Genomic DNA, 13,854 nt, shown 5'->3' on the forward strand with positions numbered 1-13,854 from the left:
AAAAGGTCACCGTTTATTACAAAAATGTTCATTTTATATTAAGAAACTTTTCATCGTATATAATGGAAAAGTTTCACCATGCATTATAAAGATGTTCATCGTGTATTAGAAAATGTTAAACGTATATTATGAAATTGTTCAACCTATATTTTACAACTGTTCACTGTGTATTTCAAATTTGTTCATGGTATATTAAGAAATTGTTCAACATATACTACAAACTGTTCATTGTGTATTTGAATTTGTTCAGCATTTTTTTTACAAAATTTCTTACTTTCTAAAAAATTGTTCAATGTATATTACAAATGTTCAATGTGTATTCAGAATTTGTTCAACGTATATATTCATATTTTCATAAATTATTGGAAATAAAAACCAAGCAGAAAAAAACCATGACGCCAGTTAAGTACTCCCTTTGTTCCTAAATATTTGTCTTTTTAGACATTTTAAATGGACTACCACATGCGGATGTATATAGACATATTTTAGAGTGTAGATTCACTCATTTTGCTTCGTATGTAGTCACTTATTAAAATCTCTGAAAAGATAAATATTTAGGAATGGAGGGAGTATATTTTTTGAGTAACGGATGTACAGTATCATTCACTACATTGTCTCTACATTGTGTTTTTTTCGTTAAACTGTAAATGGGCCGGCCAAGTTGGATTACCCTGTGCGAAGCCACAGCTCCTTGACGCACACGGGCGTTCAATAGGGACTCTCCCAACCGATCTAGCAACCGCTCTCTTTTTGTGTCGTGCAACGTTAAAACATCCTGCCTTCCTGCATGGCTTCGCTCCAAGCAACGTTCTTTTCTCCCAGCACAGCACACGGTCCAACCTTGGGTGCGAGCCGTACTACATTTTATTTCCCCCGGATCCGGATGCCATTGCATTATACTCCTTGCATTAAGTGATCTAAACGCTGTTATATTAGTTTACGAAGAGAGTACAATCCAAATCCAAGGGGACACGTTACGTACAAGAGATACCTACTGATGTTCAAAAAAACACCACCCATACGTACGTAATGGTCCAAAACAGAACCGCTAAAGCATGGTGCACGTGGATGGTTTTTACTCTCATGTAGTCTAGGTTAGCAAGGATGGCGTGGCGGCGACATCATTCTTGTGGTGGATCTGTGTCCTCGGGCTCCACCGTTGCGACGACGTTTGCTCCAGCGTCGATGTGGAGTTTGGGAGGTAGTCCAGGAGCGGATGCAGATTGTAGTCTGCATCGACGACATCTGGAAGACGAAAACGTGTGCTGGGTTCGTGGTTCGTGGATGGCAGGTATGGTTTCCTCCTTCGGCGTCTTAGTCGTGGTGGGGTGCCAGATCTGAAGTTCGATTGCGTGTCCGGAGTGTTGTCCCGGTCTGATTGGTTCAACGGCAAGGGCTTCACTTTTGGTGAGCCACCTTGGAGGTCCGCAAAGCTGCATATCAACGATGGAGCCACGTCAAGCTCGGGTGAGGAGGTGATCCGTGATTCTTTTTTTCGGTGGCTGTTGTGGTGGTGCCGGAGGCAGATGATGGGCGTTGGTGTCAAGCTCAGAGATATTTTGCTATCTTTTCAGTTTTGTCATGTCGGTTCTTACGTGATTGTATTTTGTTTTTTATGATATAAATAAGACACGTGTTATCATGCAAAAAAAAAAGCATGATGCATGTATGGATGGGCTGTTTTTCTTTTTTCTTTTGAGTAGATCAATCAATTAGACCCAAACCACCCTCTTTTTCCTTGATCTCCTAGTTACAATCTTCCAAATAGTTTCTTCCTTGCCATGCTTGCGTGTGCTGCCACGTACGCGTGCCATGCGTGACAATCATGGCATATATATTTGGTTTTATCATCAGTGAAATGTGTCACACCCACCCTATCAGCTTATCATCATCATCGTCTATCTACTCGGAGCCGGGGACTTGGGGGCCACCAACAGCTCCGCAAACTTCATCACCTTGGAGACGCTCTGCAGCACCTCATAGGGCGTCACGTCCCCCGTCACCACCACCTTCTTGTTCTCCAAATCCACCTCAAACGACGACACACCTGGACACACAAGAACAGAAGCAAAATGTTAAAATGATCGCTCGTCCAGTACTCTGACTCGTAAATCAACATATTTTCACTGAACTGATATGATAATATCTATCGACGCAGATGCTCCGACAGTGAGCCGTACGGTGAAGGTGGTGGCAGCTCAATTATGAGCGCGGCAGCAGTAGCAGTAGTACCAAATCTTGGGCACCGACTGGCGGTGCCACCAAAAGTTTTTCCAGAAAAGGCAGGCAGCCCTGCACATGCGCAGAGTAGCAACATGTGCAGATGCGCCCAAGCATGCAGTATCATGCAGTACCGCAGCGCCGCAGCGGCCGCGCGAACGGAAGGAGCCCGATCCATGCTGCATGCATCGGCGCGCGGCCGAAACGACACCGGAGCCAACTCAGGCGCACAGGGCCGAACGGAGGTGGATCGACGCCCACCCGCGAGTCCACCGGCTGCGGCGAGTCGGTGACCTGTGTTTTATTCCGTAACATGCCACAACAGTACTGGCGTACTACTAACCTAGAAGCTTTCCGGAGCTCATGGCCGCGTGGCTGCGTTCACTGTTCGCCATTAGCCCGGCAACGCGTGCGGCAGAGCAGAGCAGAGTAGAAATTTGGGGTTTTCTTTCACTTGTTGTATTGAAATTTTGAAATGAATGACTGGAGGCGCACAGAGGTCAACCTGCCGCAGGGCATACATTTTTCTCTTCCTGCGTCTGACAGGCCGCGACTTATCTCTGCTGCAAATGCTTGTGGGCTTCTGAGACGTTGCGCTCCGCCCGCCCATGTGGTGGCTGGCTACGGCGCTACTCTACTTTGAAAAATTATCCGGTCTACAGATCCGCGCCACATTTCACAGTCGTTGATTACTTCGAGATCCTGGATATACTAATGCCCCGCCCCACTAATAAGAAATGGACGCTCTGCTTTTTTTTTATCAAATGATACTAGCAGCAGTAAGAAATGCACACTTGGCTATGTCCGAATTATCAACACATTGAGAGGTGGTGTTGAAAGGGAAGATAAACTTAGAGTAAGACACGAGGCAGAGATCTGCTGTGTGTTGTGCAGGTTCGAAAGCAATTGCAGTGAGATAATCAAGGAAGGAAAAAAAAACAAGCTGTCAAGTTGTCCCTCTGGCGAATAATTAGCAAAGCTTACGGACAGATCAGTTGTATAACTCTGCAATTCCTTTTTTGTTTGGAGTCAAATGATAGGAACTTTACGATACCCCAGCATGATTGTATGCTTTTAGCGCTAGCTAGGCCCTATCAAAAGAATCTCAACACTGCCCCGAAAAGGGGATTTAAAGGTTCAGTTACTATTCGCCTCGTACCTTCCATCTTGGAGATGTGCTTCTGAACTTTCCTGGCGCATCCGTAGCAGTGCATGGACACCCTCAGCTCCACTGTCTGCATCCATAGTGAATATTAGCAGTGTCCACAGCATGTTGTGCAGAGGCGTCTTAGATAGAGAGATAGAACGGGCGTTAGTTAATTCTTGTTTACCTTTGGCTCCAGATGGAAGGCAAGAGTCTTAGCCCCACCGCCGAAGTCCTTGAGCTTGTGCAGCTCGTCCAGCTGCGCGCTCACCAGGGCCTTCCCCTCGTTCTCCTCGTCCTCGTCCTCCACCGCGTGCACGCAGACGCAGGCGTTGGCGCACACCGAGAGCGAGAAGCAGTCCAGCACCCTCTCCAGCCCTAGCTTCCTCCCCATCCTCTCCTCCCTCTATCTCTATCTCTATCTCACCACGGCTTCTCTCCGAAGTCTCGAGAAGTGAGGCTCTGAAGTGAAAAGCGCACTGCAAAGCGCAGAGGCCCTTTTAAGGCGACGAGGAAGAAGAGACAAGCTGGTGAGCGAGCAGACCTACCAAAGCAAAGCCAAGCGCTTGGAATGAGGCAAAGGGATGAGAATATATATGCATATAAGCAGCAGCGTCGGGCAGTATAAAAAAAGTGGGCTATATGTTAGCTCAAAAGTCTGAAGCAGCTCCCGATGTTGAAATTGAATACAATCATAGCTTTTGTTTCGGTGCAAGACAGAGTCATGAGCCGGTTTGACAAGGGGACAGACAAGCTGGCCAGCCCTCCATGTGACAATGTGCTTGCTTATTGGCGCTACCACTCGTGGAATCATGCGTTTTGGAACACACGCACATCGCGATGCCCATGTATGCGTACGTACATACACTACAAACTGAGCTGAAAGCATAACCATAGAATAGAAGGAGCCAATCATGCATCGTGCCAATGAGAGGCTGGATGGCCTTTCACGTACACACAGGTAACCGAAAGCCCTCCTTTTCGGAAGATCAAAAAGCATGTACAAGCAACTGAAAACAGGGAAAAGTTAGGTTAAACACGTCAGGGTTCACAGGCTGACACATACGTGTCTTTCACTTGTGCACATCGGCGATCAGTGTGTATAGTGTATGTTTGTAGCTTTCCCTTCGGTGGGTGGGGAATATATATGCGCTGCAACGTGAGCATATATACGTACATGCACAAGCAAGACCGCGACGATTATTACCATATAAAACCATATCCGCCTTGCCCTTGCGCCCAAGAGACACCACATTTTTAAACAAGGGCGCTCAAGGGTATAGAATAGGCTCTGGTCGCCTTCGTTGACGCATGCCACAGTGCATCTCTTCCTTGCAGACCACGACGACCTTTTAATTTTTTGGCCAATTGCCGCTATATCTATGCAAATTTGAAAAATCCTACGGCGTTCTTGCTCAGCTCGTTTGGTAAAATGCGGACTAATTCCAAGTGACTGCATCAACGCACTCCTCTGCGTGTTCATGAGAAAACGGATGTACTAGTACCAAGTATTCAAGCGTTCATCTTTTGCCGGCGGTACTAACTCGAGGGAGAAGAATCTCTCGGTGCCGCTACCATCTCGTGTTGTATGGCGCTGTCACCTTTCTACTTGCCGAAAGCTAGCATAATGCGCTCCAAGAGATGGATTGATTGATTGATTAATCCGTCATATCTGCAGATGGCTACGCGCAACATCTTAATCGCCCCCAGCTTTGATCCAGTGAGCGGAGAATCTAGTGGTGGGCCTCCGCGATTTACCTGCCTGCTCGGCGCGCGAATGTCTGTGTGTGCGCATCTATCTATCTGCAAGGCAGTGGCCCGACGGACAGGCATGGCAGGCGGGCCCGGCCAACGCGGCATTATTGGCTCGCTGGGCTGGGGGCGCAGGTGAGGCCGTACGCTTGCCCGAGAGGGACGGGGTGTACCATTTGCCCCTTGCCTCGTTCTGGATCGATGCCCGAATTATATGAAGCCAACACGATCTGTGACAAGTTTTCAGTACCTTCCGCCACTCTCCATGCCTGCCTGGGCCACCCTAGCCAGCACTCTAGGTGCCCGGTACTATCTGCTCACTGCGACATGAAACGTAGAGACGTTTCACCAGAAATGTTTGCTTTAGTTCAACCGAAACGATGTGCGATGATGAGCCGATGGTGTGAGAGTGATGTGTGTCTCGCGGACGGCCGAGAACCATACCACGTGTGCCCAAAACTTACCCGAGGAAACGAGACCGCAGAAAAAGCAGAGGAGCACCATAGTGTGTGGTTGGCTCTTTCTGTCAAGAGTGTCCATCCATCGTATGCACGGGAAAAGACATTGTTCTGTCGCTTCGGATAGTCATGCGGGCGGGCGGGCAACCAGGGATGAGCTGCGATCTAGGCTTGGTGGGTGTTCCGGATTCCCTGCCGGCATGTAAATGAACACCACTCCCGGCAGAGATAGCCAGATAGACTGCTGCTTGTGACCAACTCACAAGCTCAAGTGCGCACAGCCAGGGCCCATGTCCTAGCCACGATCATGTTTTCATGTTTGGAGCCGAACTACTGAACTAGGATGAAGAGGACATGTCCTTCTGCCTTGCCCGTTTTCTGCAGAGGGAATCTATCTATGTGGGCCGTGCTTGCAACCAGATGTTCACCAGACACGAACAACTGATCCAAATCATCCAACGGACAGGAATCATATGGCTCTCCTCTCTGACTACAAGGCTGGGTTTAACTATGTCCTAGCAGCACATAAGAACATAAGTATAAGCAGCATACAAAATAATCTACACCGAGTTCCGTCAAAAAGAGTACGAAGACATGGCTAACCACCAACTAGGAGTCAACATGCTACTACTAATAGTGAGAAGCGATATGGTTTGCGGTTGGTTAGAAGAAATATCAAACCAAGGCCATGCTGACAAAACGATCAAATCAACCGGAAATTACTACGGAGAGAAGAGCAGAGCAGAGGCAAAGTTACTCCTCTTGGCCAGGAGCAAGAGTTCACGGACCGGAACTGCCACCTTGGGATCATCATGCTGAGAGATCTGCCAAGGTCATAAGCAATCAATAGTGGCATGTCCATGAGGAAAAATGACAAACAAGAAAAAACATACTGGCATGTAGTTAGAATGGAATACCAGACCCAGCAGAAGGAGCAGGCCAGTGCACAGGAGACGGGACTATAGCAAAAGGACTTGCTTACTTAAACAGTCCAACCTGCCAAGATTACATCGAGCAGCAACATTACACATTTACACCCACGAATCGTATAACCTAATTTAGACTTGTACATGCCACACACATGATTGAACAAACAATGAAAAATCACAATACATCTTAAGAGTATATAAAGGTTGCTCTCTGTTTCCTAGTGATTGCTGAACCCAAGGCAGTTCAAGAAGAATGAGATGCTAGCCAACTCATGGCAGAATTTTGCAACCAAATAGGTTGGTGGTTCCAATGAAACCAAAATAGAATATGAATATACAGTTGTACAAACAGCAAAGGGGAGAACTTCCTCCCATGGCAGTCAAAGTGCCAATTGCCTAGAAACAGTGAACACATCGTCCAAAGCCTATGTGTTATTCCCTCCGGTCCTTTTTAGTTCGCATATAAGATTTGACTGAAGTCAAGCCTCGTAAAGTTTGACCAACTTTATAGAAAAAAGTACCAACATTCACAATCTGAAATCAATATCAATAGATGTGTCATGACTTAAAGTTTCATATTGTATAACTGTAGCATGGCATATGTTGATATTTTTTTATATAAATACGGTCAAACTCTGTGAAGTTTGACTTCAGAGAATTCTAATACGCAGAGTAAAAAGGACCGGAGGGAGTACTATAACAAAACCTAGATTCACAAGTCAATGCAATTAAGTGCTGTCAATAACGAAGAGGGCAGCATCTTTTTCCAAGATCTACTCGGAAGCCGCAAAGTGGGCATACCTGGTGTATTTTGTTACAATGACAAAGTGCTTCAGGAGGAAAAAACAAGGAGCTCAGGGCTTGGACTTAGAAAGTACTGAACTGTGCGCTATAATTGACAGCTGTAGCAATACAATGCAGAATGCGGTAGTTACTTCTGATACGGACTGAAAGCTGGTCCTGTGAGCTTTGGTTGTCACAAACTTACCATGTTCATGAAGCGAAGTTCATCTCTGAGTATCTGATAAATTATAAGCGATGTCAATACATATACTTGGTGTTAACACGACGCAGAAACCTTATTTAATTCCCATGATCCGAGCTTATCTGAGAAGTTTGTTCTTGCGCTGGCCAAGCTCATGACCTACAACCTCCACCAAAAAGGTAAAGAGATAAAATATAAGTTGTACTTATAAAGTAAGATCTAGAGAATAATTACCATTTAAACATCAGTTAAGACTAAAAGAATACAGAATATGCAATGAGACTGAGTGGTTTCTTTCACCTGGTATTTCAGGGGAGTTCAACAAAACAGGAACTTCAGTAACACAATGGTGTCTGCAGGGAAAAAGAAGAAATTAACATAAAGCAATGGGTATTCATCCTTCTTGTACTGCACTGTAGTTCTTGTTTGTCTATGCAAGTTTCCCAAGTAAAACATGCGATCTGGCTTGAAATAGTCAGGCCGTTGGCAGGCACTCTACATGGATACAAAACCTCGAATCTGCAAAGAACTGGAATGAAGAAAAGAAATGCACACACCAAGATACAAGGTATAAAGTTACACAAATTCATGTGTTGTATATTGATGCCTATAAAAGAATCAATGGAACAGGTGGTGAAACGCAAAAACCTCCAACATCCCATTTCCAATATCCATGAAGCCATATACTGACTTCCTCTTTTCGAAAAAATAAATTACCGACTTCCTACACAGAAACGTTTTCTACTATTTTATGACTTATACTGGAACTCCCAGGAAGGCAGCTAAAGCAAAAGTCCGACTCGCAGTGGGAACACGGTACAGAGAAAGGATAGTTGAGAACCTTGTAATTGTCGAGGCCAGCCATTCAATTCAGTGTAACCAGAAAATTTGAGCTCCAGATTGTAAGAAGACATAGGAAAAACTACCTCTGAGATTATGGTGTCCTAATAATCTGCATGCTGTAATTGTGATTACATTGAAGATAGCCAAAATCTTTAGCACCAACCTGACCAGAAAGTGTGCCAAAAAAAAAATACTGACCAGGAGTATACATACAACTGTAACTGTTATAGGTGATTATTTTTCAGAGTTCAGATGCTAAACTCTGACTGCAACTGATTTAACTACAATTGCAGTTAGGCAAATACCAGCTAGCTTTGTTGCAAAGTATATACATACACCTATAAGGTAAGAACATGATATCTGAAAGCGTGTAACATAAAGGACACCGAAGTTAGGATTTTACCTTGGGAATACTGATAGTTGGGGATAATGACTGCCAATATAAGAAGGATCATGTGTTGCCCCAAGAACCCCAGTAGCACCAGACAATGTTTGCAGCCTAATTTTCAGCAAATGAAGTCAAAGAGGGATCAAATGCCGGTTTAGATCAAAGAATAAGATAACACGATCCAACCATAGTAAAATGGATGTAACTAGAATTGCTGGCTACTGATTAAGAGCTCAAGCATATTACATGCTCTGATTAAGCACGTTCAACCAATCTTAACAGCGAATTCGAGGATCCTACAAAATGGAATCAGACTAATTTTGCCAGTAACTACCATGTGATCAACCAGTTCAGTACCATGATGTTCTTCCTAGGAACCCATGGTTGTCATATTCATCTATTCTGTGATAGCATATGACAGGAACGTACAGTCTCCGTGGATACCATGCCCAACACAGACAGGCCTTCAGCACGCCATGGATAAGTATTGTCTGTATGTCCGATAATTTTTCTACAGGAAAAAAATCCATTTATGGCATGGCATGGACAAGTAGTGTAGGACTGTTGAGAGTTGAGACATAGGTTGGCCCAAATGACTCGTCTATGGCTTGTATCGCGTTTGGCAATATGCCTTGGCGTCCTTTTTTTCTTCTTCTTTTTGCCGATTTTATTGTATTTGAAATAATTCGGTTGTATTCATCCTTAGCTGGCGCAGAGGCTGGGGGTAATGAAGCTTCCATTTTCTAAAAAAACCAGCTTGGCCCAAATAATAGTACTAACAAGATAACAAGTTTCTGAACCCTGCAGAGTGCACCACAACTAATCAGAAATATCTGTGGTACTCATGAAGAAGTTAGCTAAATGGAGTTTGCAGCTTCAATATCAAGATACCAATCAGAAAAATGAAGCAATACTTCTTCCGAAAGATCTATATGAAAATTGAATCCCACATACCAAGTAATTTGATTAAGCTCAGAATTGTCACTGGGTTGATGAGCCAAAAGTCCTGGGAAAGCCATACCAGTGCATGGGATATCAGGTCCCCTAGGATGCTGCTCACCAAACTTCATAACTGCCGAGGAAATGGAGTTGAAAGTTAGGGTAGCAGAGAATGTGCAGGACCAGAGCCTCAAGCATGCACACATTTCAGAAGAAAAGGACAGGTACAATATATATGTTTTCTTATGTTCTCTTTTTACGTCTAAAATAAGACAAAATTTACGGAAAGTAAAATTACGGTGCATTAATGTTGAAACAGAGGGGGGTGAAGAATAACTATTCCTCGCCCAGGGTGACGAATAGTCAATCCCTATATATTAGCATAACACCAACCAAGAATTGGTATGAACCAGCAAGGCTACAACTCTGCAAATAAAATGATACCTAGACCTAATCCTTATTCTGGAATGACCACAGAGTAGTATTTCCTAAAGTTCTCTAGAAGCTAGGCTACGGTTGAAACTTGGCCCATACGCACTTCTGGATCTCCAAATCGTAAAGAAGGAACTATTTGAGTTATCAAATTCATGCTAGAATATTTAAAACCTGTTGAAATCAAATCTCGTTGCCATTTCCCCACTTTGTGAAGTGCATGACTGCATGAAAGTTTCTGTGCCAAGTCAGAACAAACCTTAAATGGTTGGGCTGCTCTACTTTTTTTACGGGGTGGCTGGACTGCTCTACTGGTTGCAATTTTATAATTAAATTCATATATGTCATGTATCCCAACTAACAATACATACCTTTTTTTTTTGAGGGGAACTGACAATACATACCTGGCAATACTGCTGGAGTGCCAAGAGTAAGGTCCTTTGCTCCCGTAACATCAAGAGCATGACCACCACCACAAGGGAAAGAGCCACTCACTGCTTCTACCTTATCATTTTGCACTATTATAACAGACGGTGCTAAAGAATTGTTTGACCCAGGAGGGGGACTGGTCTCTGCATCTTCAGTTGAACTTATCAGTGTATTTTGTGGATGAGACTGAATTTTGCTGGCACTGGCAATGTTTTGATGGAATATCTGAGCAGAAAGTTTGTTCTTTGTGGGGACACCAATGTTCAAACCACTTCCTTGATCCCTGGATTCTGAATATTGGCTATTTGATGTTGATACAGTTGAATGAGAACCAAGGTTAGGCATGCCTTTTACCATACTAAGAGAACCAGCAGTATTTCCATGCTCACCAGAAGGAGCAAATGCCTTCAGTCCAAAACTGGGACGAGATTGAGGTTTCAGAGAACTATGTGCCATTCGAACGGAGGATGAGAAGAGCTTACTTAAAATGTCAGGTCGTGCTTTCCTTCTTTCTACAAAGGGGGGTTCTTGCTTCGACGAAAACTCTTGTTCATTCTGCAAACTTAAAGTTCGATGTGAGTTCTTTCCCACACCTATATCAGAACAGCCCTGCTCATTCTGTGATCTGGAATATGTCCTATGAAGGATAGGCAACAACATAGTTAATGCTAAATTCAGCTAGCAATCTCTAAGAAGTGGGGAATGGATTCACACTTTACCTATTGTTTTGCACTGAAGAGGTTTGCAAAGTATTCTTCCAGGTAGGTTGGTAGGGCCTTGATGGTTTCCCTCTGTTAACATTTGGTGCATTGTTGTAACCTTTAGCATTCACATAACAGATTCGAGATTCTGTCCGAGCATTATAAAAGTTCTGCTCATCATAGTACGAATGGGATTTTCCTGGAACACTTCTGTAGTTCTTGGCGCTGTAATAGGAAATGTTGGCCTCTTTTGGGAATCTATTGTAGTTGTTGGTACTCCCATACTTGTAGTCTGCTCTGTAATCATGATAATAGGATGCGGATTTGGTTCCTTCTAGAGAACCATGGTTAATGTCATGAGTTCTACCACCAGCCCATGCTCTAAAAGGACTTCTTGGCCTCCTTATCTAAACAAAGCAAAGAAAATCAACTAAGTCAGTAAGAACACTACATAATAGATAGGGGGAAAGGCGTGATACACACACTGTCATGTTGAACATAACGGGTATTGATCTCATCAGACTGATCGTGGTTAACGTCATGAGTTCTACCACCAGCCCATGCTCTAAAAGGACTTCTTGGCCTCCTTGTCTAAACAAAGCAAAGCAAATCAGCGAAGTCAGTAAGAACACTACATAATAGATAGGGGGGAAGGCGTGATACACACACTGTCATGTTTAACATAACGGGTATTGATCTCATCAAACCGATCATGGTTAACGTCATGAGTTCTACCACCAGCCCATGCTCTAAAAGGACTTCTTGGCCTCCTTGTCTAAACAAAGCAAACCAAATCAACAGAGTCAGTAAGAATACTACTCCCTCCGTAAACTAATATAGTCCGTAAACTAATATAGTTTACAGAGGGAGTAGTACATAATAGATAGGGGGGAAAGGCGTGATACACACACTGTCATGCTGAACACCATGGGTATTGATCTCATCAAACCGATCATGCAGCCATACGCTATCATCTTTAAAATTCCATAACTTTTGGCCACCGAAAAAGTCCCTGAATTGATAACATGGATATATCAGGCAGACACTATGGGCTAAAATTTGCAGTGAATACAGATGGAAAAAATTATAGAGAAGGGAGCCAACTTCAAACTCTACCAATCTCTAGAAGTTGTGCCAAGCAGTCAATGACAGTGAGTAACAAAATGCAGTTAGGTAGCAGTTTATCTGTTTAAGCTCTTACAACAAACAGCACTTGTACAAGTTCCATCTAGACAGTGTTACACGATGTTTCCTTTGAATGCCCGATCTTATCATACAATCTCCAACCGTGGAACAGTTGACTCACTCTAAGCATGTAGGTGCTCCTACCAAGGCACCCATTTTTCATGTGGGGGGCTTAAATTTGATCGACAATCCTTGCTGCAACTAAAATGCGATGCACATGCTTTCAGAGTTCAGACTAGCTTGTACAGTCAGAGAGGCATACTACAGAGCCTCTCGGGTGAATAACAGAAGAGGAAGCAACCAGTGAAAGACGGAAAGGCTCGAACCTCTGGCGCCCGCGGCCGCGGTTTTCCTTGTTCTGGAAGCGATCATCGTGCATGTAGAAGGCACCTGTTCTCGGCACGGCGTCGGGCTCGAACCCCTTGTTCTCCTTGTCATCTTCTTTCAGTTCGGCTCCAGTCTCAGCCTGGGCCTCCTCCTCCTCCTCGTACCTCCCCTCGTCCTCCGGCGCCGCAGCCACCTCATCCGGCGCCACTTCCTCGGCCTCTCCACCACCCCCAGATCCTGCGTCGAACTCCTTGCGAACCTCCTCGCATTCCTCAGAACCCTCGTCTTCGCCGTACACCTCGGCCGCGCCCAGCTCGTCGGAGTCGGAATCGGAATCGGACCCGACCACCCTCGACGGCGGCGAGGAACCACTCCCCTCGCCTCCGCCGCCGCCGCCCTCGTCCTCCTCCTCGTCGTCGTCGCTCGCCGCCGCGCGACGCCTCAACGCCGGGAGGGGCGAGTCGTCGGCGTCGCTCACGTCCTCCTTCTCGTCCCCCTCCGCCGTCGCCGCCTTCTCCTCTTCAGCCATAGAGGCCGCCGCGCCAATTCGGGCGAGAATGCTAGGGTTTAAGCTAGGGTTTGAGGGAATCCGGAAGGTTCGAGAGGCTTCTCGACCTCGCGTGGAAAGCTGTTCTGTTTTTTGGCGGACTGGCTTGATTTGATCACCTTTTCTGATCGATCAGCTTCTCTGCCGTGAGGGGAAAGAGAAGAAGGGCATTCATTAGCTGGAGCCACTATGCAAAACCACTCGGAGGTCCAGCTAAAAAACAATTTAGGGATGTTGAGGCGCCGACAAGTGGGCCACAGTAATGAGATTTGTAGGTGGACCCTGTTGGCCCCACCTGTCATCACTCGTCCTTGTTTTAGTACTTCATTTTTTTACTCTGCATATTAAAATTCTCTGAAGTCAAACTTCACAAAGTTTGACCGTATTTATATGAAAAAATGTCAACATCTGTCATGCTAAAGTTATATAATATGAAACTTTAACTCATGACATATCTAGTGGTATTGATTTCAGATTGTGAATGTTGGCACTTTTTCCTATAAAGTTGGTCAAACTTTACGAGGCTTGACTTCAGTCAAATCTTATATGCGAACTAAAAGGTTGGTCAAACTTTA

General features: G+C 44.8%; 2 protein-coding genes across 19 annotated transcripts; both read right to left on the bottom strand.

The window, feature by feature from the left end:
• Positions 1-1,712: 1,712 nt before the first annotated feature.
• On the bottom strand, positions 1,713-3,950 carry LOC125544760 (protein SODIUM POTASSIUM ROOT DEFECTIVE 2-like). Its single transcript, XM_048708509.1, has 3 exons — positions 3,552-3,950; positions 3,380-3,455; positions 1,713-2,047 (listed from the first exon to the last, which is right to left on the bottom strand). The coding sequence occupies exons 1-3, from the start codon at positions 3,756-3,758 to the stop codon at positions 1,899-1,901; spliced, it is 432 nt and encodes a 143-aa protein (XP_048564466.1). The 5' UTR covers positions 3,759-3,950; the 3' UTR covers positions 1,713-1,898.
• A 2,164-nt stretch (positions 3,951-6,114) lies between these two features.
• Positions 6,115-13,452, bottom strand: LOC125544758 (protein MLN51 homolog). Of its 18 annotated transcripts, none has more exons than XR_007299665.1 (14): positions 12,732-13,451; positions 12,130-12,232; positions 11,888-11,995; positions 11,704-11,811; positions 11,239-11,627; positions 10,495-11,156; positions 9,674-9,791; positions 8,735-8,830; positions 8,330-8,494; positions 7,789-7,841; positions 7,492-7,647; positions 7,305-7,405; positions 6,492-6,570; positions 6,115-6,398 (listed from the first exon to the last, which is right to left on the bottom strand). XR_007299665.1 is itself a non-coding variant. In XM_048708507.1 (12 exons), exons 1-11 carry the CDS (start codon positions 13,259-13,261, stop codon positions 7,497-7,499), a joined length of 2,232 nt encoding a protein of 743 aa, XP_048564464.1. In that variant the 5' UTR covers positions 13,262-13,450; the 3' UTR covers positions 6,535-7,405; positions 7,492-7,496. The 18 variants fall into 18 exon arrangements, 2 of the variants coding, with proteins under 2 accessions (XP_048564464.1, XP_048564465.1); XR_007299666.1 differs by having other exon boundaries at positions 7,492-7,654; XR_007299669.1 differs by lacking the exon at positions 8,330-8,494 and having other exon boundaries at positions 7,492-7,524; positions 7,611-7,647; positions 12,732-13,450.
• Between the last annotated feature and the right edge of the window lie 402 nt (positions 13,453-13,854).

The sequence above is a fragment of the Triticum urartu genome, chromosome 3 (assembly GCF_003073215.2).
Source record: "Triticum urartu cultivar G1812 chromosome 3, Tu2.1, whole genome shotgun sequence".
NCBI lineage: Eukaryota > Viridiplantae > Streptophyta > Magnoliopsida > Poales > Poaceae > Triticum > Triticum urartu.